Consider the following 24,433-nt stretch of genomic DNA (forward strand, 5'->3'; position numbering starts at 1 on the left):
AGGATACATTTTTCGCCCAACTTATTACTCATACGAGTATTTTAGTTTCTTCTTTGAGCTTAAAATGCATTTATGTTTCAAGTATGCGTTATATCGTTCAAACTATTTTATACTGCCGTTAGAGGTTACTTAGACAATGATACCGCCGTGTCTAGTTGTTTCGTGGTCGTTTTAATCTATCTTATCTTTATTGCTATCTTTTATCTTTACTCACATTAGCAGTCGCAGTGGCAACATCGGTATCCGTCAGTGTGACGGAGTGCGCCGTGGCTACAGGCGGTTGCTCTGCTGGAGGCAACGACACCGCCATGTCTAGCTGTTCGGTGATCGTCTCCACCGTTGCCGTCATGATCTAGAACCACATTCTCGTCTCCACACTTATTGCTATCTATAACATCATCTAAATTATGACTATCATTAAATTAAGACAATTGATGACCACTCGGTTCCAAAATCAATTCTGCTTTCTCATCTACTTCAATTTATTCTTATCTTAACTGGACAACCTAATTTTGAGATTCTCACTATAAGATTTAGAGTTGATTACGAAATAAACTGTGTACTACTGCTATCTGTAGCGTGCATCAAAACGATTCTTAATAAAGCTTCAAAAATTTCAGTAATTTTGCTTGCAACATCTTTTTCTTCAAAATATTTGATTCTTACAATGTGTTTTACTTCTTTAAATTTATTATTTATACACCTACCTAAAAACTAGGATAGTGCAATTATTATTGTATAGTTATTGAATTAAATTATCAAAAAAATCACTAAAAATTAAATGAAAGAATTTAGAAAATATCATTCATATTAAGTTTAATTTGAATTCACTTTGCATTTTATGGTTATTTATACATATAGACAACAGGTAATGTATCTAGTCTAGAATAATAATTGTTGTAACGTGTTGAAATATTTAAGTATTGTTTGAGCAAAGTGAACTCATCAGTTAGTGTTATTCTTGATATTCGTCTTAAAAAGACAAATTTGAATTAGGTAAATCAAAAGCAACCTAAGGATGTTAAAATATTGAAACCTAACACAAAGTACCTCAATGGAATTGAATATAATGTTTATAATTTCTAATGATAACTATTCAAATAATAGATACAAGTACATACAAAATACATAGAAAGAAAAGACAAACAAAATGTACGATGACAAGAATAAAAATGGTTAAAAAAAGTTTTGACACGAATCACAACATCATTAACATCAGAATAACACCAACAATCTAAACGTAAACACTAAACGAAATAAGAGACACGCGAAAGAAGCGAAATTAAAGAGTTAAGAAAGAGGTCGTAACGTACTTGCGTATCGCCTGACGATTTTGTCAGTGTGGCGTCCGACCCGATGTCGCTTATTAGTGACATTTGCATGAAATGAACAAACTATACATCTATTATATACATACGGGAACTAGCCTTGTAGCTCCCTGACCCACATTGGTATTGACTTGGCGGAAAATTTATAAAAATTGACACTGCGAACGACAATTTTGGGAACCACTACAAAAAGTCTAAATTTCTAGAGAATCTGGATCCAGTTAATATTAGGTTTCTAAATTTTTTTTACATTTGGTAGTTGTAAATATGATTTTCCAAAAAGTTCGGCCGCAGAACCAAAATTCTATACAAGTGTACTTCATAAACATAACAATTTGTTTAAAAAAAATGTTGTGTTCATAAGTATTAAGTTATGTCGATACCAACACAGCTTTGATTAGATCTATACCAGGATACAGTAATAAAAATCCTATAGGTTCAAAACGTTGAATTTTCATAATGTTGAATTTGCAAAGTACTGACTAATCAGATAGAAAAGACAAAACAAATATATTGCAGCATTTGTGCAACTTATTAAACAAAGCTGTATTTATATCTTTTAACATGAGCTAGGACATTGAATATCGATTAAAAAGAATTTAGCAGCGTTCTTAAAATCACTCCCACATCAATGTTTACTATATTTTATTATTTAGTTTGAGGATAATCACAATGGATCACAGTGGATGAAAAATGAATCATATGGAACCAATAAACTACCTTGTAGGACACCAATCAGCAGAATAACAGAAAAGATAAAGTATTGGACCACGTTTAAACTCAAAATTGCTACTGCAATCAACGTTAAATAACCATCGATAACGTTAACGTATTACAAATAAAATAGCTATCAACACTTTAATTTTTTCTTGAGGATGTATCTACAAAGTCAAAAGCTTTTGGAAAAACAAAAAACTGTGGAAGACGTTTCACACGGACTTCACGAACACGAACTCTTGATTCAACTTGAGAACTGAATAAAATTTCAACATTTTCAATGATAATTGAATGTGAGAGCGATCCCTAATAAACATGCAGCCCATATAAGCCACAACCATATTTTCGTATATAATAAAAAATTAGTAATAAGAATAAAAGTGATTAATAAATAACGTAACACAGTTATGTAATAACACACAGAAATAATGGATAAAGCGATGCCAATATTAATTATAATAGTAATAAGACGCAACTAATTTCTACCATAAAAATAATTACAAAAAGTCAAGTTTACAATTTGTCAAACAAAGAGCTAGAAAGATCTTCAAATATATTTTAGAGTATATCTGTTAATACATCTACCACTTGTTAAGAAAGATGATTAAAATAGAGATTAGCAAGAGACTAGTAAGAAACACAGTATTGACTCTTTTCGAGTGTTACAATTTTTATATCAAAGATAGTAGCTTATTGAAAATTTACTGTATTTCTTCAAGTAAGGAGTATTCTGAAACAGATTGGTGTGTTGATAAGCCTTATTCAGTCACATTCTTTAATAATGTCTTTGACATTCCACGAACTTCTATAGTTAAATTAATTGCATAATATCTTTAACTGTAACCTTTTGTGTTGTTTCGAACTCATCAAATATCAGTTAATGGCGTTAATTCTGATGTTTTTCTCTAAACTAAAAGAGTACCTGCATCTTTTTCTCTTTAACAAAAAAATTACAGAAAATTAATTTTAAATTTTAAATTAAATTAAAGACTACTCTGTGTTACTCTGCAAAAACACTATGTTAAAATTAAGTTTATCTGTCCCTTCTTATTACATAAAAGGGAAGAAAAAGATGCGAATTGCGAATACTCTAAAATTTTGTTGTGATCAGGTCTATTACTTAAAACTTTAAAAGGCTCTTTATAAGACAAATTGTAAAGGCTAGACCGCATTACACCGGCGCTGCACAGCACCGCAACCAAGCGTCAAAATATTATTTCAATCATTTCGTATGGAGGACGTCGCAATAGAGCGGCACAGCGCGTTGTAGCATAGACAATATTTTGACGCAAAGTGACGCGTCGCGCAGCGTCGCTGTAATGCGGTCCGGCTTTAGACTGACACCACACGATGCGTTTCCGGTGCGATGCGGCGCCGCACCGCTGTTGATTTTAGTATTGGATACCACATGGGCACTGCGTTGCTGATCCGACAAAAAGTATGGCATTGCAACGCACCGCGCCTTTCCGCCTCGTCTCTCTGGACCCAAGTCCGCACGACGTACAATATCGTAACGAACATGTGGCATGGCACAGCGATTTCTATGTAGGGCGACGCATCGTGTGGCTTCACATGGTCCCGCCAAATCAACATTCCCCCGCCCCATATCAAAAGCCTCATACGTACATGCGGCATATGAACGAGCACGCCTCCTACAGAACTCTTCTCCGCGAGCGGATGCGCGATCGCCATGAGCGCGTCCACGGACGCGGCGGGCGTACCACCGGACTTGCTGCGCTCGTCCTCGGACTGGTTCTTCTTGCCGTGGCTCTCGGACCACGCCTCTTCGATTGACGGCTGTTTAATCATCACTTTACATAAAGCTACAGTACGCAGCAGGAAATATTGCACATTTAAATTTAGAAAGAGATTTCGGCTTCGTAGAGGGCGTCTCTGTCACTCATATCTGTGTGACGATGTAGGCATATGCAACCTCTACTCGCCGATGACGTTGGCTGGCTGGCAGATATCTATTAAGAAAAGTTTTACCAGTTGGAAACAGAAATGTAAAGAAAATGAAAGTGATTCTGCACGTACCTCAGAATGGTGCGCGGGCGCTCGAGGCACCAGCGTGCGCACGAGTCGCACGGCGAGCTGATGGCACAGCGCCGCAGCTTCGCAGTACGCACATGCACCAGCCGACCGGCACTCCGCTACACACACACACAAATTCAAATTCAAATTCAAAATGTTTTTATTCAATTAGACTTTTACAAGTTCTTTCGAATCGTCAAAAGCATCTACCACTGGTTCGGAATGCCTTTCCTACCGAGAAGAACCAGCAAGAAACTCGGCGGTTGCTCTTTTCAAAGATTTGATATACAATATTATGCCATGTATAAAAGCAATTGAAGTCCTGGGCATTGCTGGAGCGAATCGAAGTTCAAATCCACTCTTTTTTATCATTTACATAATCTTCGATAGTATAATATGCTTTTCTCAAGAGCATATTTTTAATAGATTTTTTGAACCTGTGTAAAGGCAAGTCCAAAATTGACTGAGGAATTTTGTTATAGAAGATTATACCCATTCCCACAAATGACTTTTGGACCTTCCTGAGACGGAGCGTAGGAGTCGCAAGCCTGTTACGGTGTCTAGTCAGCCTGTTGTGTAGATCGCCAACCCTCTTGTAACTAAGAATATTTTGTCTTACAAAAATTATGTTGTTGTAAATATATTGAGAGGCTACGGTAAGGATACCTATTTCCTTAAATTTTTCTCGAAGTGAATCGCGTGGTTTTAAGTTATAAATTGCGCGTATTGCCCTTTTTTGTAATACAAAAATTCTCCCAATATCTGCCGCTCTACCCCACACACACACAATTAGATCTGTTTAGAGTTAGGAACCCTTATAGTTGCTTGATTCGTCCAGTCCCGTCTCTCTGAAAATGTTTTTTTTTTTTACATTATATGAGATTTCCTAGACAAAAAACTTACCGTGTTCAATAGTATTCATTTGGTTGGACTTGAGCATCAAGCGTAACAACTTCGTCGCCTCACTGCTTACGTTCTGTATGTTGATGCGATGATGTTGCAGCTCCATCTGTTGACAACACGAACTGACTGACTCACAATAACTTCTAGCGTCAGTCAGATGTTTTTTTGCAATACACAACTTTAGAAAAGTTTTTTTTAAATCGCGTTTTTTGTGGTAGCTTATCAGTAATCGTCAGTACTATCACCTGTTTTCGTATTCGCTAGCGTTTTAATTACACCCTGTACAGATTTTGCACTTAGAATCTTTCTGTGCTGTACCTACCTGTTTCAGTAATATATCCAGCATCAGTATGCAACACGTCAGATTTTGAGGTTTAGTTTCATCGTCTTTGTCTTTGTCCTTTTCATTGTTAGATGTCTGTTCATTGTTGCCATTTTCCTTTAGCTTATTGTCTTCTGTAATAGAAAAATCTCAATTTAGTAATTCATAATTCACGTCTTATTCATTGCATCACTCTTGTTATTCATAGGTGATTCTTACAATTCTCCAATTTCTGGTGTGTAGCATACTATTTGAGATTCTTATACAATAATTTTTCTTTAATTAATTAATACCACCATAATAACGAACCAATAAACGACCAGACAAACGTACTTTTGCATTTATGATATGGGTAGTAATTTGTTTCATATAAATTCTATAAATATAACAATCTCAGTTAGATTTTTTTAAACAAAGAATAGATCTGAATCTTTTACCTGTTTATCTTTAGTTATATACCTAGGAATTGAATATCTAAGAAATCGTTTCATATTGTTTCCCCTAATCTATGTACTTACCAGGCGGTGGCTTACAAATCTTCTCAGGTAGATTGACAACGCAGTGACTAAACAGATCGAACAGAGTTGACAAAGGGATCTTCACCTCAAGCAACGATATTGTCTGAAACAAACAAAGATTTCATAAAACTTAGATAGGCAAAGCTTATAAAATTAAATAAATAAAAAAAATGAAAACCAAGTTGTACGTTTGTCTCTGACACTTATGTTCACACATTACATAGATATTGACGTGGGTAAACAGCTTTTGACATTTTGAAGCATGCTTCATAAATTTTACCAAGGTTCATTTATCCATTCCATATTATAAATGCGAAGGTGTTTGTTGGTTTATGGGTTTGTGATTCAATCGGAGCATTAGGGATCGACGTGATTATTTTTGCATGGGTGTAGCCCTGGAGTGACATAGGCTACTTTTTATCCCAGAAAACCAAAGAGAAGGTACTCACGGCAAACCTAAATCCTAAAAAAAATATGGAACACCCTTCTGGCATCAGTTTTCCCTTCCACTTTTAATATGGGTACCTTCAAGTCAAGAGTGAATAGGCAACTTCTAGGCAAGCGCGCTCCATCTTAGGCTGCATCATCACTTGCTAGCAGGTCTGATTGCATCCAAGAGCTAGTCTATAAATTTTTTAAAATATTAAATGAAGGACTCCATGAAATGCGTGTATCTAAATTTGTGAAATAAATTTTCATTTCATTTCATTCACTTGTTACCTGGAACCACTCCAGCACGGGCAGAACGGTGTCTGGTCGCGGCTTGTCGGACGCCTTGAGGATCGCGAAGTTGTACAAGTTGCGCTCGTCCACGCCCACCATGCTGCCGTCTGGCTCCAGGATCTTAGCGACCGATACCTTCAGCTCCAATAACTCCTGCAAAATTAGCATATTAATAAACCAATTCATAAGCAAAGCATTTTGATGCATTTTGAGCCTACAAAACTGTCACAATGTCTTTTTTTTATTGCGTGTTAGGTTTGCGCTTAGGTTTGCAAGAGTGAATATGCTTATTCACTCTTGCCTTGTGACAGGAAACAGGAATGCCGGAAGGGCATTCCTCGGTTTAGTGATTCGTATCAGAAACGTTGAGCAAAAACCCTAGATTCTTTACGATATACAAGGACGTTATTAACATTCTCTAGAAGGTCATAGTCTTCGCATACATTTTTTACCACAAAACACTAAACAAATTTTGTTTCCGTTGATAATGATAAACATTTTACCTTTTCGGGAACGTCTTCACAGATGGCCTCCATCCAATGTGGCATGATGTAATCCCAAATCGACTGCGTGATTATACCGTACGGAATCAAGCAGTATAATCTGTAACAAAAACATTGAAATAAAAGCTATGTCATTTCTAAAAGTCTAAGGAAGAAGCACCGTAAACTGGAAAGGGTATGGTAGTCTATAAAACCCCTAATTCTTTGGTCAAATCTCTAGGAGGAAAGAATCAAATTTCACATGCTCTACGGAGTCAACATATCTTTTGAGTCCGTTTCTGAGATGCTGCGCAATCTTAGAGCTGAGGTCATCCCAATATCCGGCTACGCGCATGCGTTGTAGAGGATGCGGTAGCACGCAAAATATCAGAATCTGCAATGTTTATCCACAACCAAGCAAGGACACTTGGTCAAACTTACTCGACACTTGCTCTGCGAAGTCGACATACCTATTGAGTCCGTCCTTGAGATGCGCAATCTTAGAGCCGAGGTTGTCCCAATGTCCAGCCACCCGCATGTGTTGTGGCGGATGCGGCAGAAGACAAGACGTCAACACTCTGCGGTGTTTGTCCGCAATATTCCGCAACCATGGACACACGTGCTCCGATTTCAATTTCTCCACTGTGTTTGCTATTTCACCTATAGCAAAGAGGAAAAAAAAATCGTGAAATTTGAAATATGTTCAATAATAATTTAAGCGAAAAAGTTGCACAGTAAATTAAGCACCAAGTAAAATTACTTTATTATAACTTTATTTTTCTAAAACGACTCCTAGAAGCTTTTGATAGCTGTTTTATGTCCAACTGGAGCATGGAATCTTAAAAATTTGCTAAACATTTCTTCTGACCTTTATTGGAATTAGAAACATCAGCAGATAAGAAATCATATAACTTCAAAATCAATTACATCTTATTAGACATACTGAAAGGCCCGGCTTGTAAGTAGATTTTATATGAAATACCTACACCACTTCAAATTGCTTAACCTGATAAAATATGTTATTCACAACACTTTGTCATATTAAGATATATGTGAAAATTAATTTACCTGTATATGAGAAAGAGGTTACGTGGAACCAGTGAAACAGGACTGATAAAAGGCGTCCTAAAACTTCATCTGGGGTATCAGAGTTCGGTGTACAAAGACCCACCATTAACCACACTCCATATCTGAAAACAAATAACAAATGTCAAATACAGGTTTATTTAACCCTTAAGTTACCCTACAAAGGAAAAATTTAATGCTTTTCCCATTTGGAACCCAAATGCACATAGATACATTTCCAGACATACATAAACATATACAATACATACATACATACATAGACTGCTACATAGACTGCCGTAGTCGGGTAAAAATATCAAAGTTTTACATCGCTTAGCTTTTTGCTCTTGACGCTACATGTGGTCGCTGCCTGCACCCATAGGAAGTAGAACACGCGTGATATGTAGAAGAAAATGTAGTAATATCAATATTATAAAGGCGAAAAATTGTGTGTATGTATGTGTGTATGTTTGTTACTCTTGCACTACCGGACTTGTCTGAGAATTGAGATAGATTATACCCTGGATTAACATATAGGCTACTTTTTGTCCCGGAAAATTAAAGAGTTCCCACGGGATTTTTACAAAAACCTATATCCACGGGAACGAAGTCGCGGGCATCAGGTAGTTATTTATCTATGGGACGCACTAACCTTCCAAGTAGTTGCCTGTCTTCAACCGGTATAGGATCAGGAAGATTGACGCTGAGGGTGGACTTGATTGACTCCGTGGAACTATCTGGATCTTCCATGTTGATTGGTTTTGCTTCCTTCAGGAGGCTGTCAAAGAACAATTAAGAAGTAACCTTAGCTAAGAATTATTATCAAATGCAACAATATGGGAAAACATTATAATTCTTTTGGTGACTTTTTCTGCGAACAATTTTACAACCCGTGCGCATTAACATGGCACCTGGCTCGAACATAATCCCTCCTCCCACTTCCCCGCGCGATGCCCCGCTCTCGCCGTGCCGCTACTGGTCTCGCACGGCGCGGCGGCACGGCGAGAGCGGGACATCGCGCTTGGAAGTGGGAGGAGGGATTATGTTCGAGCCAGGTGCCATGTTAATGCGCACGGGTTATAGATGACAGATGGTTATTGTGGCTGAAACTTGAAAAGAGACCATTACCTGATGATGGCTTCCACGAGGTTGGTCTGCATATCGCTGTCCATCTGCCAAGCGGGCGGTAGCCTCGTGTGGACCACGTGGTCGCCACCGCGGCGGCTGTTGTGGCGGTTGCCGTGGCATTGCTGGCAGTAGCTGCAAAGTTACGGCTTTTTAGGTGTCAATATCTCATAATGGAAAATTCTATGCCATTTTTGATTGTTCCAAATCAAAACTGTGATAGCCTAGTGGTTAGAACGTTCGCCTCCTAATCGGAGGTCGGGGGTCCGATCCCGGGCACACACCATTAACTTTTAAGTTAAGTTCATTTTAAGCAACATTTTTTTAAATATTTTCTTCGAAATAGTATTAGAAATCACGTCATGCATTGTCAGGCACTTAGTATGGTGGCAAAACCTTCCAGGAGTCCTTAAACTTTTAAACTTTAAGGGCGTCTGGCAGGGGGGTGCCACGACACTTAGATGAATAGCTTGGATTCGGACCAGAGACCAGATTAGTGCGTAAGCGATATCCGAGTTCAGTCCGAGTTTTTTATATTCGTATTTTGACAGACTCAGATCGGATGAGTGCGTAACCAATCTAAGTCAAATTGTTAATGCCACATTTGAAAAACGAAAAATATTTACCGTATAGGATGATTTCCATTATAGCTCGCACATTCTGTGGAAAAGCAAATCGAGTACGCAGCCTTGTCTTGTGAGCGACAGTTCTGAAAGCAGTACATGTCGTTGGCATATATTTGGTTGCTAAGAGGCACTCTGAAATTTTGAGAGACTTTGAAATCATTCAATACTTTTTCAGGGTACCTCAAAAGGAAACAGGAACCCTTATAGGATCACTTTTTTTTAAAGAATATTAGCCATGACTAATACCTATTCCCCTTTCCCTCCAATTAAGCGTAAAGCTTATGCTAGGAGTAGGTATGGCAATAGTGCAACGGGAGGGGTTTGAACCGCCGACCTTCAGATTTCAGTCTTTACAGAATACAACAGAAACAATCTACAGAATAGAAATCTGAGTTTGTTGTGGGCTCTTCTCAGACCAGGGCGCGTTTGGAATCCTCGTAGCTTTAGTTTTAGGTTCACGTAATTATCACCATTACATCACAAATTCAACAATTGACAATCAAAAAATGTTCTAATGGTATTTGAATAAATGCTTTGAGTTTGAGTTTAAATAGCTAAGTGGTTTTAAAGACAAATATATATTGTTCAGAACTTACTTTGTTTTCGCACACCATTGACACTTGCTGTTGGGGGTGCAAGATGTCGAAAAATCTTTGGTTTGGATGCTCCCTGGAAACAATACTTAACATTTAAATAGATTATTATTATATTTCAAAAATAATCGATTTTGTGATTTGTATTATACCAATAAATAGCAATTGATTCTATAAAATAAACTTAAATCTAAATTGAAACTAAAACAACTTAAATCAAATCTAAAACCTTATCGATGGGGCTCATCGAATTGTCCAAAATTGTCTCATTGTCCAAGGCAGTTGCCAGCTCTTGGCACTTCGATTGATTTGATAACCATTTTTGACATTTCCCCAAAAAGAGCTCGAGTCTCCGGGTCCCACGGCCCCAAGGTATCCACGCCAAAAGGCACAAATATGAAGCTCCCATCGAGGTATCATATTTGTGCCTCTTGGCCCGTTCGGTGCTGGTGGCTGTTGCAACGCAAACAAGTGACCTGACCATCTTCCGAGGAACGAGCGTCTCTTGCCATCGATTTTTTTTTTAAATTAAATTTTTAGAAGTTTTTCTTTGAATTACAAAGTAAACAACGGTTACGCACCACATTTCGATGATTTTAAGACAACGATATTTCGATCCAATTGCATGGGTCGTGGTCACGACGGAACATAATTTTTTTTAATACCTGTGTATCTCATTGGCGCATTCGATGCAGAGGTAGAGCGGCGGCGGCGTGTCGGAGGCGAAGGTGACGCTGATGCAGTGGTCGTAGCACACCTTGGCCGCCTCCGCTGTCCCAGCGTTGGGACACATGTCGCGCTGGCAGAGGAACGGCACCAGATCATCTACATACAGAAAGATATTTTACTAATATAGGCTTACGGATAATCTAATTATTGCAATCATACATATTAAATGATGATGGAGCCTACGGTGTGCCATGTTCAATAACGACAGACAACGACACAGAATTCGATGGTCGTAGAAGCTCTATCGTGCTACTTTCGTCAGAAGAGGCTATTTCGGTCATGCCAAGCGTCATATGACACCTGTAAACGCAGATACATACTGTCAAACTTGCACAGCAGCCCCTTTTATGAATTGCCATGTGACTATTGCAAGCATAGGCGTAGCGAAAAAATTGTAAGTCTATGATTGCAAGTGTCAAATGACTCCTGTAAAGGCAGATACTCACTAGCAAACTTGCACAGCAGTCCCTTTTATGGATTGCCATGAGACTATTGCAAGCATAGGCGTAGCGAAAAAATTGTAAGTCTACGATTGCAAGTGTCAAATGACTCCTGTAAAGGCGAATACTCACTGGCAAACTTGCACAGCAGCCCCTTCCTGTCGAACAGCTTGGCGTCAAAGGGCGGCCAGTAGTAGAACAGCAGTTTGGCCGCAGAAACACGTGCGCCGCACGTCCCGTACGCGATCACGCACAGTACGTCCTTTACCACCCATTGCTTCATGGACATGAGACATTCCAGGAGTTGGCAGTGGTGGGCTGTTGGATATAAAAGGGTAACGCTTGACGGAAGTAGAATAAGAGAAATTTTCCAAGGTTTTTTAACGGAAAAGGAACAATAAACTAAAAATAAATAATTAGCCTTAAAAAGACTTTGTGTAATTTTTAGCCGATGGTATTCGGGAATAATGTAGCGTGCTATGGATGCCTGCTATGGGCCGTCGCGAGTGGTGTAGCTATGTGCTGGCACGGTAGGACGCGTGAGCGCCTCTCTCCTCACCGCGTCGCTCTCACCGCTTCCCTACTATCGATACATCGCATAGCTCGAGCTGCGCATCTTTCTCGCGCAGCTACTTTGCGGCGGCGCATCTTCATAGCGCATCCTCCTCACACAGCTACATAGCTTAGTATTGGTGGAAACGGTCACATATTTTCGTAGCGTAGATTTCAGATCTTCGTAGCATAGCTGCATAGCACATCTCTGGTGGAAAAGCACCCTTACTCCCTACATCCAAACTTCACCTCTTTACAATATGAGGGTAAATTGCTAAATTCGTCTTACCTGGGTTGCTGGAGTGCTGGAACACCATCATTATTATAGCTCCAACGGATTGAGAAGCCTCACTCTCTTCCTCCAGACCAGAATATCGTCGTGCTAAAGGGAGACAAAACAAGTGTTATAATACTGCACCACAATCTGCTGATTTGAAAAAGGACAATACTGCAGAATGCCTTTTAATTAGACGAATATTTGTTTGTTGTACTACCAGTATTTTAAAGAAGAACAAGTGTCAGAACAAAAATTTGTAACATGAAAATTGAAAACTGACACAACATTACATATTTGTTTTTAACCCCCGACCCAAAAAGAGGGGTGTTATAAGTTTGACGTGTGTATCTTTGTATCTGTCTGTGGCATCGTAGCTCCTAAACTAATGAACCGATTTTAATTTAGTTTTTTTGTTTGAAAGGTGGCTTGATCGAGAGTGTTCTTAGCTATAATACAAGAAAATCGGTTCATCCGTTTGAAAGATATCAGCTCTTTTCTAGTTACTGTAACCTTCACTTGTCGGGGGTGTTATAAATTTTTAATTTACTTGTATGTGTCTTTGTTGCATTTATTCATTTTCAAATATTTTTTCTACAACAAGCTTATAAGTTAACTGGGTTATGCCCGCGGCTTCATCCGAGTGGACTGCCCTAATTTCAAACCCCCTTAGGGGTTGAATTTCCAAATATCCTTTCTTAATGAATGTCTACGTCATAATAGTTATCTGCATGCGTCAGGTCAGGCCATGCAGTAGTTTGAGCTATTCAGTGATAGGTCATTCAGTGAGTCAGCTTTTCCTTTTATAGTTAGTTAGTTACTTTGATACGTAGGTAGGAGAAGAAGCTATGAAAATAAAGATATTTTTGACTGTCCAAATACTTACTGATGGTAAACGGCAGTATATAATAGCACAGCAGATGCAATATCCCCTGATGCAGGTTGGCGGGGAACACGGCCACACAGTACGCTACCAAGTAGGGCAGGTTGTCGATCATATCGTACTCCAGAAACGGCAGAATACAGCCCAGGCACTGTAGCACTGCCTGACCGAACGCTGTACGAAAAGATAGAGATTATTATAGAGTTGCCAATTGTCCTGTATTTTCTATAACAGGACAATTGGCAACATCTTACTTTGAAAATTTAAATACATTTTAATTTGTTTTAATGATGTAACCACTAATTTACGGTTTTTGGATTTATTCCTTTACTTGTATGGTTTTCTTGACAGACACGACGGGCGAACGGACGGATGGACGGACAGACGGACGGACAGACAGATAGACAACAAATTGATCCTATAAGGGTTCCTTTTTTCCTTTTGTGGTACGGAACCCTATAAATGATAAACTGACCTTGAATGCCATACTGCAAGTGAGGTGCCGAGTCGACGAGCTGTGAGATGGCGTTGAACAGCCCCTTGTAATCCAAGTTGGGGTACAGCCCCATCCTCTCCGCGTCGTTGTCTGCGTCCCGGATCATTTCCAGAGGAGACCGGGGGACGTCTTTGAGAACACCTAGAAGATTAGATTTTATTATTCACTAGCTGATGTCTGCAGTTTCATCCACAATTCAGGGTATAATTTATCTCCATTCCAAAAAGCCAAATCCGCTCAGTAGTTTTTGCGTGAAAGAGTAAACACACACACACACACACACACACACACACACACACACACACACACACACACACACACACACACACACACACACACACACACACACACACACACACACACACACACACACACGCACGCACGCACGCACGCACGCACACACACACACACACACACACACACACACACACATACTTTCACCTTTATATTAATAGAGTCTCGATAGCTCAACGGTTAAGGGGCGGACTGAATTCCGAAAGGTCGGCGGTTCAAACCCCACCCGTTGCACTATTGTCGTACCTACTCCTGGCACAAACTTTACGCTTAGTTGCAGGGGAAAGGGGAGTGTTAGTCATGATTAGCATGGCATGTGATAAGTGTGATGCCAATATATTTCTGGAATTCATTAGCATTTTCACGCTATCAAACGATACTTACTCAGTAGAGTCTGTGAGAAGTATTTGACGGTGTTGGCGATATCAATGCCAGAAGGCAGCGGCTGGATGTTGTGCATCAACCGCAGCTGGCAGTCGTATAGGCTCCGGATCTTCGCCGTGACTGTAAAACGACTCATCAATACCTGCCTTGTGGACAATACATTGACATACCTAGCTCCTGATCCACTGGCTAACATATGTTCTGAAGGAATCATAGAACAATTTGTATGGTAGCTTACATCTTCAAAACCCCTCCTTGAGGAGAAGACATTCAAATTTCATTCGTCTTCATGAAAAATAGTTCCCCATCACATCATAATACCAAAAACACAAAAAAATCTAGTCTGTTTACTAAAATAGATTATTTTAGACTAGATTTTTTTTTTGTGTTTTCGATATTTTACTTGGAAAATGGTACCCTGATCTAAAATTTCTGGGAACCATTTTTGGTTATTTACTTTCATTGCAATATTGCCAGTGGATTAAGAACCATGGTTTTAAGTTATGCAAACATAAAAACTAAAACTAAGAAATGAATAAGACCGAAAGTTTTTAGTAAAGCTCCATGCTTCATTAGCAGGTTCTACGATCTATTTTCTTGCAACTAATTTCTAAGACTCAAATCTATAGAGCACACTTTGACTTTGCTCAGACTTAAGACACTATTAAAACGAGACAGCGTTATATAGCTGGCATAAATCTTTCTTGTTTTAACTGAAACTTAAATATGAGCAAAGTCAAAGTATGCTCTATATATTTAAGGCTAAGGTTTATATATGTGCTATGGGCTATTCTAAGGCTGATATGTGGTGCTAAGGGGGTTGCTATATGGATGCTTTTAATTATTTTATTTAGTAGGTTTTATTAAGCAGATTTTTTAAATATTTTTTATAAGTACTACTTGAATAAAATGGATAATACTTTACCTCCCCCCTCAACTAAGTGTAAAAATTTTCACATTCATACTTACTACTTATACACATGCCAAGTAAAGGTTTGGATAAATACTTTCCATATTATATTTAATTAATAGCAAAATAAAGAAGAAAATTGCCATACACAAAACAAAACTATAGAAAAAAAAGTTTTAGGTGTGTCCCAATGCAGAGCCCACATAGGTAGAGTAGGCAGATCAGAATAGTCAAAGAGTTTTAATGAAGCATATTAATTTTGCTATCAAATCTAAACTTCTGAAAATGTATCTTCTAATAGTTTCTAAACAATATAATTTTATCATTAAGATACTATATTTGAATATGCTTTAGTATTTGGAAACAAATATTATCTAAACATTGAACTGATTACTTACCATCTTGTAGAAACTATAATTTTCAAGTCAGACATGTTTTTTTTCATCAAGTTGTATTGAAAATTGAACCTTATTACCTTGTGTTAAGGAACAAATTCTAAAAATGACTGTGACTTCAAACAATCACTTGTGGCTTGATGTTTTTATATTAAACTAGCCGACGCCCGCGACTTCGCCCGCGTGGATTTAGGTTTTTCAAAATCCTGTGGAAACTCTTTGATTTTCCGGGATAAAAAGTAGCCTATGTGCTAATCCAGGATATTATCTATCTCCATTCTAAATTTCAGCCAAATTCATCTAGTAGTTTTTGCGTGAAGGAGTAACAAACATACACACACACACACACACACATACAAACTTTCGCCTTTATAATATTAGTGTGAAGTGTGACTACCGTTTGTGGTTGTCTAGACTCCCAAAGTCCAGACACTTGCTATTTTATTGTAGTTACATATACTTACTTACCTAAAATAATACCTACTTCTACCTAACTTTAAGTTCTCAACTGTTGAAAATAACTTTTATCAAAAAGTTTAAACATATTAGTTAACTACTTAATTATCCTGATAAATAGGTAAACCTAATAGACTCTAGATAGAAAGTACCGTCACTTTTGCTGCATGGTTTCGGTACAACATCAAGGAAGGTCACAATAAGGTCAACATCAAAGGTCAGTAAAGGTCAACATCAAACACCGAAGAGCACACCGGGTCAACACCAAACACCCAGGGTCACACCAGGTCAACACCAAGACACCAACATTACCTTGGGATCAACAGCGTGCAATAACCAGACGCAGTAACAAGGGTACACCCAACTAACAAGAACTTAGGATTGCCATCTTACATTGAACATAATTTACCTACCACCTATTAGGTACCTACCGGAAAAGCCGTGCCACTAAGCAATTTAGCGTTCCAGTACGATGTGGCGTACAAACCAAAGGAGTATGGGTTTAATAAAAACTGCCATAGCCCATCTCCATCTTAGACTGTGTCATCACTTACCACTAGGTGAGTAGCAGTCAAGGGCTAACTTGTATCTGAATAAAAAATAAAAAATTATCCCATAGGTAATAAGCCTCATAGTATGAGTTTTTTTTTCTTTTTGAGGTACAGTCGGCTTCAGAATTCGAGTAGCAATTCCGACCTTTTTCTATAAACATGCCACACACATCTAACGCATGTGCATCGCCGTGCCACGCGAATATGATCATTAAGGTGCTAAACGACTTACAGCATTTGACTGTACAGAACTCTATAAATTTATATGTATTTAATAGTCAAGTAAGTTATTATAGTTAAAGATGCTTAGACTTAGGTAGGTAATTTAATAAAGCAATATTAACAAGTCTATTTAGCAATAAAGTTAGTTGCTCTGTTTAAAAATTATATTTAGAGTGATAATGCAGTCTCTAAGATGCTTAGAACATTAAAATGTTAGATATTTTTTTTTCATACAAGCGACAGGATTGCAGCAATCACTAGAAATTTTGAAAGATATAAGTAAGATATATTCCTATTAAGTACTTCTTATATTATTTGGAAGAAGCCAGGTCTCAGAAACTAGATGAGAATTTAATAGAGATTTAAAAAGGATGTAAGTAAACAGATGGCAATACTATAACTTTGTAGACACGAAAAGACTAGAAGACTCAAGACATCTAGCCTTAGGAGGCCAAGCATAGCGTGGGATCAGGTAGGGTTGCCACCCATAAAACTGTCTTTCAATTCTTTATGAGAATGTTGATCTAATAATAAAAACAACAAATTATAATTGTGGTATGTACACATTACTTACAATATAAAATGTCTTTAAACCACGAAATTAGCTTAAAATCATTAATGAATAATTAGTCTGTCGGTGAGTGTATAAGGACTTTTCCTTTTGTGTATTGATTCTAAGAGATTATTATTTTATATTATTGATAAATGAGTAAACAACTAATTTAATAAGTCAACTATCATTTTCCTCAAACAGGTCCCTACCTATTTATTCCACTTATTTTTTCCAGTTAATTACAAACTTAGGTACCAAACTTAAGTGTATTCTTTTTAATATAATTCAAATTTAGTAAAAATTTTAATCCAAATTTACTTGAGTATTTTATTTCTTAACTTAAAATCAGTCAGTTGGCAATGAAGCCGCTACTAATGATAGAAATTCTCTCCTAAAAACCAAAGGGACAAAGGTGGCAACCCTAGAATCAGGGCCGGAACTGTGCAAACAGTCACAAAAACACCCGCCTGCGGCCACCAGCTCACCTTTCAGGTTCAGCGGCTCCGAAACAAGCTGCATGTTATCACACACCTGCGCGGCCTGCATTGGGTACACACTAAAAGCTTATGAGGTCTCCAGGGAACCTCTGAAAAAGAAATGCGTTAATGGACATGCATGCGGCCGCTTTTTGACCCCACGTGAGCTAGAACAGGTATTTTACTTTGTTTTTTTTTTTGAAGTGAAAACTTCTTGTACGTTGGGCGATTTTGAGATGAGTAAAAATATCAAGGTTGTTACCGACATGCTAATCTTAATAGTATATATCTGATATATGGCATTTTCCATATATGATATGCACGTTTTGATACTATTTACAATTAATTCGAACACCAAAAAAGCATTGTTATTTCAGAGTTCTAAGTTTTCACTTCTGTTGGTATTCCTCCACTGACTACAAATTTGAAAATCCAAAAAAGCCTCTGTTTCTTAGAGTTTTAAGTTTCCACTTCTGTCGGTAGTCTCCATTGACTGTCAATATTTTTTTAGCATAGCTCCTATTCAATCAATTATCTTATTTCACTGTATTTATTGTTGTAAGTCCATCGCAAGAGTTGGCACCCCTATGTTAGTCAAATTGTAAATAGAGATATTTTTTTTATGATAATTTATTAATCTATATAAATCTATGCCTGAGTTAGAAGGTGACTTACCTTCTAACTCAGGCATAGATTAATATTTCGCAAAAATGTATGTCTACCTAATAATGGCTTTACTTTAAGAATAAAATATGTTTGCTTCGGTAACTAGTATTCTTTAAAATATAATTTACATAGAACATCATGATATGTATGTATGTAGGTATACACTTTATTGCACCACAAAACACAAATGACAGGATTTAAAAAAAAACTTAAAATGTAGGTGTTAATGATATGGTTAATTAGTAATTACAGTAAAGGAGATATTTTGTTTAGATTCAATCAAGCTCTCATTTAATTTTTGATTTTATATTCATAAAAAATTTGAATAAAATCAATAAAATAATTGTTTTACAATTCTATTGAGCAAGTAGGTGCCACCTAGTGTGATCACATTCAAGAACTATGATATGTAAAGACTTGTATCAGAATAAAAAGAAAATTAAACATAAAAGGGAACATCACTTGCCCTACGTAGCAATCGTTGTTCCAATTTGGCACCTAGCTCACGCGGGGTCAAACTAGCGGCAAAGCCTAAAGCGGCGTCCTAACTGTTATCAGTTATCATGAACACACTCACAGGCCGCTGCCCGCGTCCCCATGTTTATCAGTTGGATCTTAAAACTGCCCTGCATTTGAGTGACACTCGCGAAGTGGAAGGAAACGCTTAATCAATACACGATACACCAATTTAGGCATAGATCTGGGCGAAAGAGATGAGACCTCAATCTAGATTTGCTATTCTCTTCATCTCTTCAGGCTATCGATCGCCACAACATGCACAACATCGCAAACTCCTGTTTTTTTCTACTTATCATTTGAGCTTACCGCGCAACTCGAATTTCGAACTCTGTTATGACAAGTGACAGCTCTGTGACGTTAGACTGCGTGACAACTGACACTGACACTGACGTTTGATGTTTGTCTCAAAATGTAGCCATATAAAAAAACTGTATGAGTGATAATATATTGAAAAAAAAAAAAAATATTATGGAAGCGAGGCATAGTTACCATCATAGGCATTACAATACAGTGAAGATAGCATGAAGATTGAAGATAGTGTATACATGTAGCTACCTATAATAATAGGTAATGTAAATATACGCTGTTTTAAAAATACAAAGCCTGCTGAATCATATTTCATTGCCCAATTACTTAATTTTGCCGTACGATTAGCTCAATAAATTAATGGCTTAGCTCTTGCTAAGCGATTAATTCATTGAACTCATAATTAAATTTACCTATACTATACCTACCTACTTAATATGGTAGCTTATGGAGAAAAATAAAATAACATTAAATGTTATTGAAAAATATATTAATTTAATATCATGATAAATTACTTAGGTATATCACAAAATCACACTATCAGCTATCTTATACGATCACAGCTCATCGCCCTTCATCTAAAGTACAATTTAACTCCCGACATTCTAAACTACCGAAAATATCACTTTACTGTCTAAAATTCGCAACCATAATGCTCCTTTAAACGAGTAAAATATACGACAGGCGCTCGCTACAGTTTGTTGACTTGTGCTGCTGGCATTGAAAATAAATGGCCCATTATATCATCAACGGTTATCCATCGCTCCTGCCAGGGCTTGTTGTATCACGAGCTGTTGGGCGTTTATCAGCTTTTTTAGCTCTTTCACTTCCTGTGTCAACTGACGAACATTCTCCGATGTCTCATCCAATTTTGATTGAAGATTTCCTATCCCTGACGAATAGCCATACTCCCGGTAGCCTGAGTCATTGTTATTTTCGTACTTTTTGAAACAGGAGTACGCCCCAGTGGTTGAACCGTTTGAAGATATCGTGTGACCGTATTGCTTTCTCATCTTAGCTATATCATATGCTGCCATCATTATATCTCTTGGTAAGCGTTTTTCACTAGGATTCAACGGTTTTACACTTAAGACAACTCTGTACGCCTGCGGTGAAACTAGAGCAGATGAATGCAGTATTTTCAGCAGGCATTTCGGCAGATACCCATTAAACAATGCCAGTTCCATGTAAGAAATCAATTTTGTTTGTCGAACGAGTTTAGAAAGACCAGCTGTTTTTCTCAATCCTTGAATATCGTGAACGGCTATACCGACGAGCAGATTCATGAGGACCACAGTAACAAACATGAGAAAGAGTACGTAAGTTATTTGGGCAGAAAACTCAAGCAAAACCGGCGGATCATTACCATCTGGCTCGTTGAGGAGCAAATCCAAGTTCAGTTCACCTATCATCATAGTTAGCACAGTTATGAATCCCATAAATGGATTGGCGAAAGAGGATGAGTCGGGAAATATCACGCAGAAACTAATCGTAAATCCAATCAGTATACACGAATAAGCCATCAAAAGCTTCGCGAATTCCTTTTGTACTTTCTGGTACATTGCAACGTAGGTCCCAAACACTGGCAACTGGCCAATCATCATCATCAAATTAGTCCATCCTGCAAGAACTGCAAATGCTCCTACATGATTCTGCCATGTGTATGTGATATTCGTGTAAATGTATGATATCAAGAACACGCTGATTATCACAAACCATTCAATGATATTTTCAGATTGCATCAAATACTGCTTCACAGTAGAGTAACCAGCTATACCATAAACTTTCCTGAATATTTCAAAAATAGTAATGCCCGCAAGAACCCACCATTGCATTTCTATTACGAATGGGTTTTTCCTCAGTAAATCTCCAAGTATAGATTGCTTTTGACACAGCTCTTGCTCTTGAATCGTTTCTTCCATGTCCTTACTTCCATTATAACAGTTATGTGCGAGTGCAGTTAATACGTACAAAGTGAGACAGAGAACAAAAATGAAGCTTAGAAATAATCGTGCAACATAATATTTGCGGATTTTCTCCCATTTAATATACAAGAACGCAGAACAGAGAGGATGTAGCAATACTTCCTTCTGTCCTTCGTCGACAAATGTATTCAGATAGCTTATTTCCCGCGGGTAGCAGTGTTGGAGAATGCTGCGGAAGTCAAGTTCAAGTTCGACTTCTCGGTTGCTCGATTGCGAGTGGTGTAATGTGATAGCGCAGTCCAGCTTCCTTGTTATCATCGCTAGGGACGCAGGAGTCTTACGAGCGATTACATTAAGCGCCGAGTTTCCTTTTTTAGATCGCGTCGTTACATCGGCGCCATGATAAATTAATGTCTCCACGCACGCAGACAGTCCGTCGAGTGCAGCCAAGTGCAATGGCGTAAAGCCGTATTCATCTTTTTGATTGACATTCGCTCCCCAACTTATTAAGGTCTCAATGATGTCGCAAGCGCTATCAGATTTTCCAATGGCGGCGTGGAGTGGTGTCCTTTTGTCGAAATCCATAGAATTAGGTTCTGCGTTTCCTTTTCTGAGCAAGGATTCCACACATTCTAAGCTTGCTGACCTCGCTGCTAGATGTAGAGCAGTGAATCCTCTATGATTTTTTAAGGTAGAGTCAGCACCTTTTGTCAGGAGTAAATCCACGCATTCCACGAATCCACCATCGGCTGCCAGATGTAATGCTGTCGATTCTCGGTCGCCTACTCTTGTTCTGACGTTGGGATCTGCTCCAGGTGTTTCGAGAAGAATTGCGAGACATTGAATCATTCCCAAATCAGCGGCAAGGTGAATAGCATTAGTGCCGCCGGGCTCTATCTGGTTGACGTCAACACCGTGCGAAATAAATAGCTTGAGACATTCGACAGAATTAGCACGCACGGCGCAATGCAGAAGACCACCTTCACAGTTAACGTATTTGACAGCCGCGTGAACAGAAGCTCCTCGATTGATCAGCAAGTTAGCTACTTCCACAGAATTCCCAAATGCAGCACAGTGGAGAGGTGCAAAGCATCTTGGCATATAATTGGGGTCCGCTCCGCATGATAGCAAATAATTGGCGCACTCCGTCGAGCCACTAAACGCGGCCGCATGTAATGGGGATAGGCCGAGCGCGTCGAAATATAACGGATCTGCACCCGCCTCGATGAGCGGCGATAAAAATTGACCAAGCTTGAGAAAGGATGCCCAAAATAGGCAGACATTTCTCTCGGCCTCGGACGCCGCCGCGAACGTATTGACTGCGGTTTCTATTGTTATGACGCCGGATTCCAATTCATCGAGAAGTCTCAGTCTGCCGCCGACCGCTCGCATTTGCTCGTAAGCGCTCTGACGTAGCGAATCGGAGCAGATATGCGCAGTTAGGTCGAGCGGGGGTTCCTCGAAGCTGTCGTACATGTTGGGCGCGCTCTCGGCGGGGGGCGACGAGCCGGCGAGCACATACTCGAGCTGCCCCATGGAGGGGTAGGCGCGCTCGAGGGACTCTTCGTCGAGCGGGGTGGTCTGCGCTCGAGCCGGCGAGCTGAGCACGCGGGCCACGCGCGGCCTGCGGTCCATGGTCGGCGGCAGCGGCCTGGGGGTGTCGTCCGGGTCATCGGGGCGCGGCGCGCGGCGCGAGCGGAACCAGCGCCGCGTGAGCAGGCTTCGCGTTGTGGGCATGCGGGCGGCCGGCGCGGGACTGAGCGGGAGTGCCTGCCTGCTATTGTTCGTCAATTGCGCTAATGTGGATGAATCGCGCGCACCTTTGTCCTAAAAGCCCGTTTACACTGTTTTAAAACTTTTTTTTAAATTTAATTATTTTGAATGTAAGCTCTTTCAGCCACATGCTGTCAAGTTTTTTATTAATAGATTCATTTAAGTATGGTTTGATGGGTTTGATAAATATACCCACATAGGAATTCTTCTTGAAGAAGAATAGAACAGCTTATCATACTCCTAGCATAAGTCCTAAAATAAATATGTAATTAGAGACCCTAACTCTATGTACGAGTACCTACATATCTACTTAGTCCTTTATTTTTTTTACTTGAATGACTCTTACACTAAATGAAAAAGAAATCTAGCAAAATATATTTACACATAATATAGCAATCCCTCTTAAGAGTCATAATCATGATTAACCCATCGCCGACTACTACAGTGCACAGGTTTCCTCTCGGAATGTGAAGGATTTAGGTTACAGTCTACTAGCTGGCCAACTGATGATTAACAATCTTCACAGATCTTTGGAAACATTATGGGAAACTGTCAGGCCTGAAATTCTCTTCAAGATGTTTCCCTTCGCCGTTAAAGCACGTGATATTGTATTGCTTAAAACGCATATAGCTCCGAAAGGTTAAACTCAAACTCAAAATCATTTTATTTTCCTTATAATTACACCTTTTGATGAATGAATTATTATTATATTTGTAAGATGATATACCTAGTGGTGATAATTAACGTAAACTTAAAACTAAAGCTACAAGAGTTCTATGTGGGTTTGATGTCCATGCACAGGATCAAACCTACAAATTGCCGAATAGGAGACGGTTAACTTAGCCATTAGGCTGTCACGGCAGTTTTAACAGTAAAAAGTATCTTTTTAATGGTTTGTGTACACGGTCTCTAAGAGCGATCAAATGCTATTAACAATGGCCGGCCGAGCTCGCATCGTCTCTTTTTTGCACTTATTTACTAACATTTTTGTCATCACTTCAATATGACTTCATTGTACCGTTTACTTCATTACGTATTTATATGTATTTATAATAATATAATACTTAATTTATAAATCCAATCTTTATAATATCATTACATGTGATGAGATTTAGATCGGCGTCATTATTCGCTACAATATTCAAATTAATTGTTATTACTGCAATATGTAACTTTTCCTTGTATCAAGACAT

The 24,433-nt window shown here is 38.6% G+C and overlaps 2 protein-coding genes across 12 annotated transcripts in view; both read right to left on the reverse strand.

Moving 5' to 3' along the window:
• Window positions 1-19,563, reverse strand: part of LOC123876941 (protein unc-79 homolog) — a 41,672-nt gene extending 22,109 nt beyond the window's left edge. For 4 of the 11 annotated variants that reach the window (XM_045923377.1, XM_045923374.1, XM_045923372.1 and 1 more), the window contains exons 1-23: window positions 19,295-19,556; window positions 18,061-18,161; window positions 14,489-14,608; window positions 13,790-13,951; window positions 13,318-13,488; window positions 12,447-12,539; window positions 11,738-11,923; window positions 11,102-11,261; window positions 10,440-10,512; window positions 9,844-9,926; window positions 9,221-9,352; window positions 8,745-8,870; window positions 8,096-8,217; window positions 7,498-7,687; window positions 7,049-7,148; window positions 6,543-6,698; window positions 5,823-5,925; window positions 5,305-5,438; window positions 4,983-5,088; window positions 4,083-4,198; window positions 3,672-3,842; window positions 1,314-1,394; window positions 215-352 (exon numbers count right to left, since the gene is read on the reverse strand). In XM_045923377.1, coding sequence (XP_045779333.1) covers window positions 215-352; window positions 1,314-1,394; window positions 3,672-3,842; window positions 4,083-4,198; window positions 4,983-5,088; window positions 5,305-5,438; window positions 5,823-5,925; window positions 6,543-6,698; window positions 7,049-7,148; window positions 7,498-7,687; window positions 8,096-8,217; window positions 8,745-8,870; window positions 9,221-9,352; window positions 9,844-9,926; window positions 10,440-10,512; window positions 11,102-11,261; window positions 11,738-11,923; window positions 12,447-12,539; window positions 13,318-13,488; window positions 13,790-13,951; window positions 14,489-14,608; window positions 18,061-18,121 — 2,784 coding nt within the window. In that variant the 5' untranslated portion in view covers window positions 18,122-18,161; window positions 19,295-19,556. Of the gene's footprint in view, window positions 1-214; window positions 353-1,313; window positions 1,395-3,671; window positions 3,843-4,082; window positions 4,199-4,982; window positions 5,089-5,304; window positions 5,439-5,822; window positions 5,926-6,542; window positions 6,699-7,048; window positions 7,149-7,497; window positions 7,688-8,095; window positions 8,218-8,744; window positions 8,871-9,220; window positions 9,353-9,843; window positions 9,927-10,439; window positions 10,513-11,101; window positions 11,262-11,737; window positions 11,924-12,446; window positions 12,540-13,317; window positions 13,489-13,789; window positions 13,952-14,488; window positions 14,718-18,060; window positions 18,162-19,188 lie in introns of those variants that run through there. The other 7 variants (XM_045923378.1, XM_045923371.1, XM_045923370.1 and 4 more) reach the window with 6 other exon arrangements.
• Window positions 19,564-20,015: 452 nt separating this feature from the next.
• On the reverse strand, window positions 20,016-23,211 carry LOC123876943 (transient receptor potential channel pyrexia). Its single transcript, XM_045923386.1, has one exon. It carries the CDS (start codon window positions 23,202-23,204, stop codon window positions 20,289-20,291), a length of 2,916 nt encoding a protein of 971 aa, XP_045779342.1. The 5' UTR covers window positions 23,205-23,211; the 3' UTR covers window positions 20,016-20,288.
• Window positions 23,212-24,433: the final 1,222 nt, after the last annotated feature.

Source organism: Maniola jurtina, chromosome 22 (genome assembly GCF_905333055.1).
Source record: "Maniola jurtina chromosome 22, ilManJurt1.1, whole genome shotgun sequence".
Classification (NCBI taxonomy): Eukaryota; Metazoa; Arthropoda; class Insecta; order Lepidoptera; family Nymphalidae; genus Maniola; species Maniola jurtina.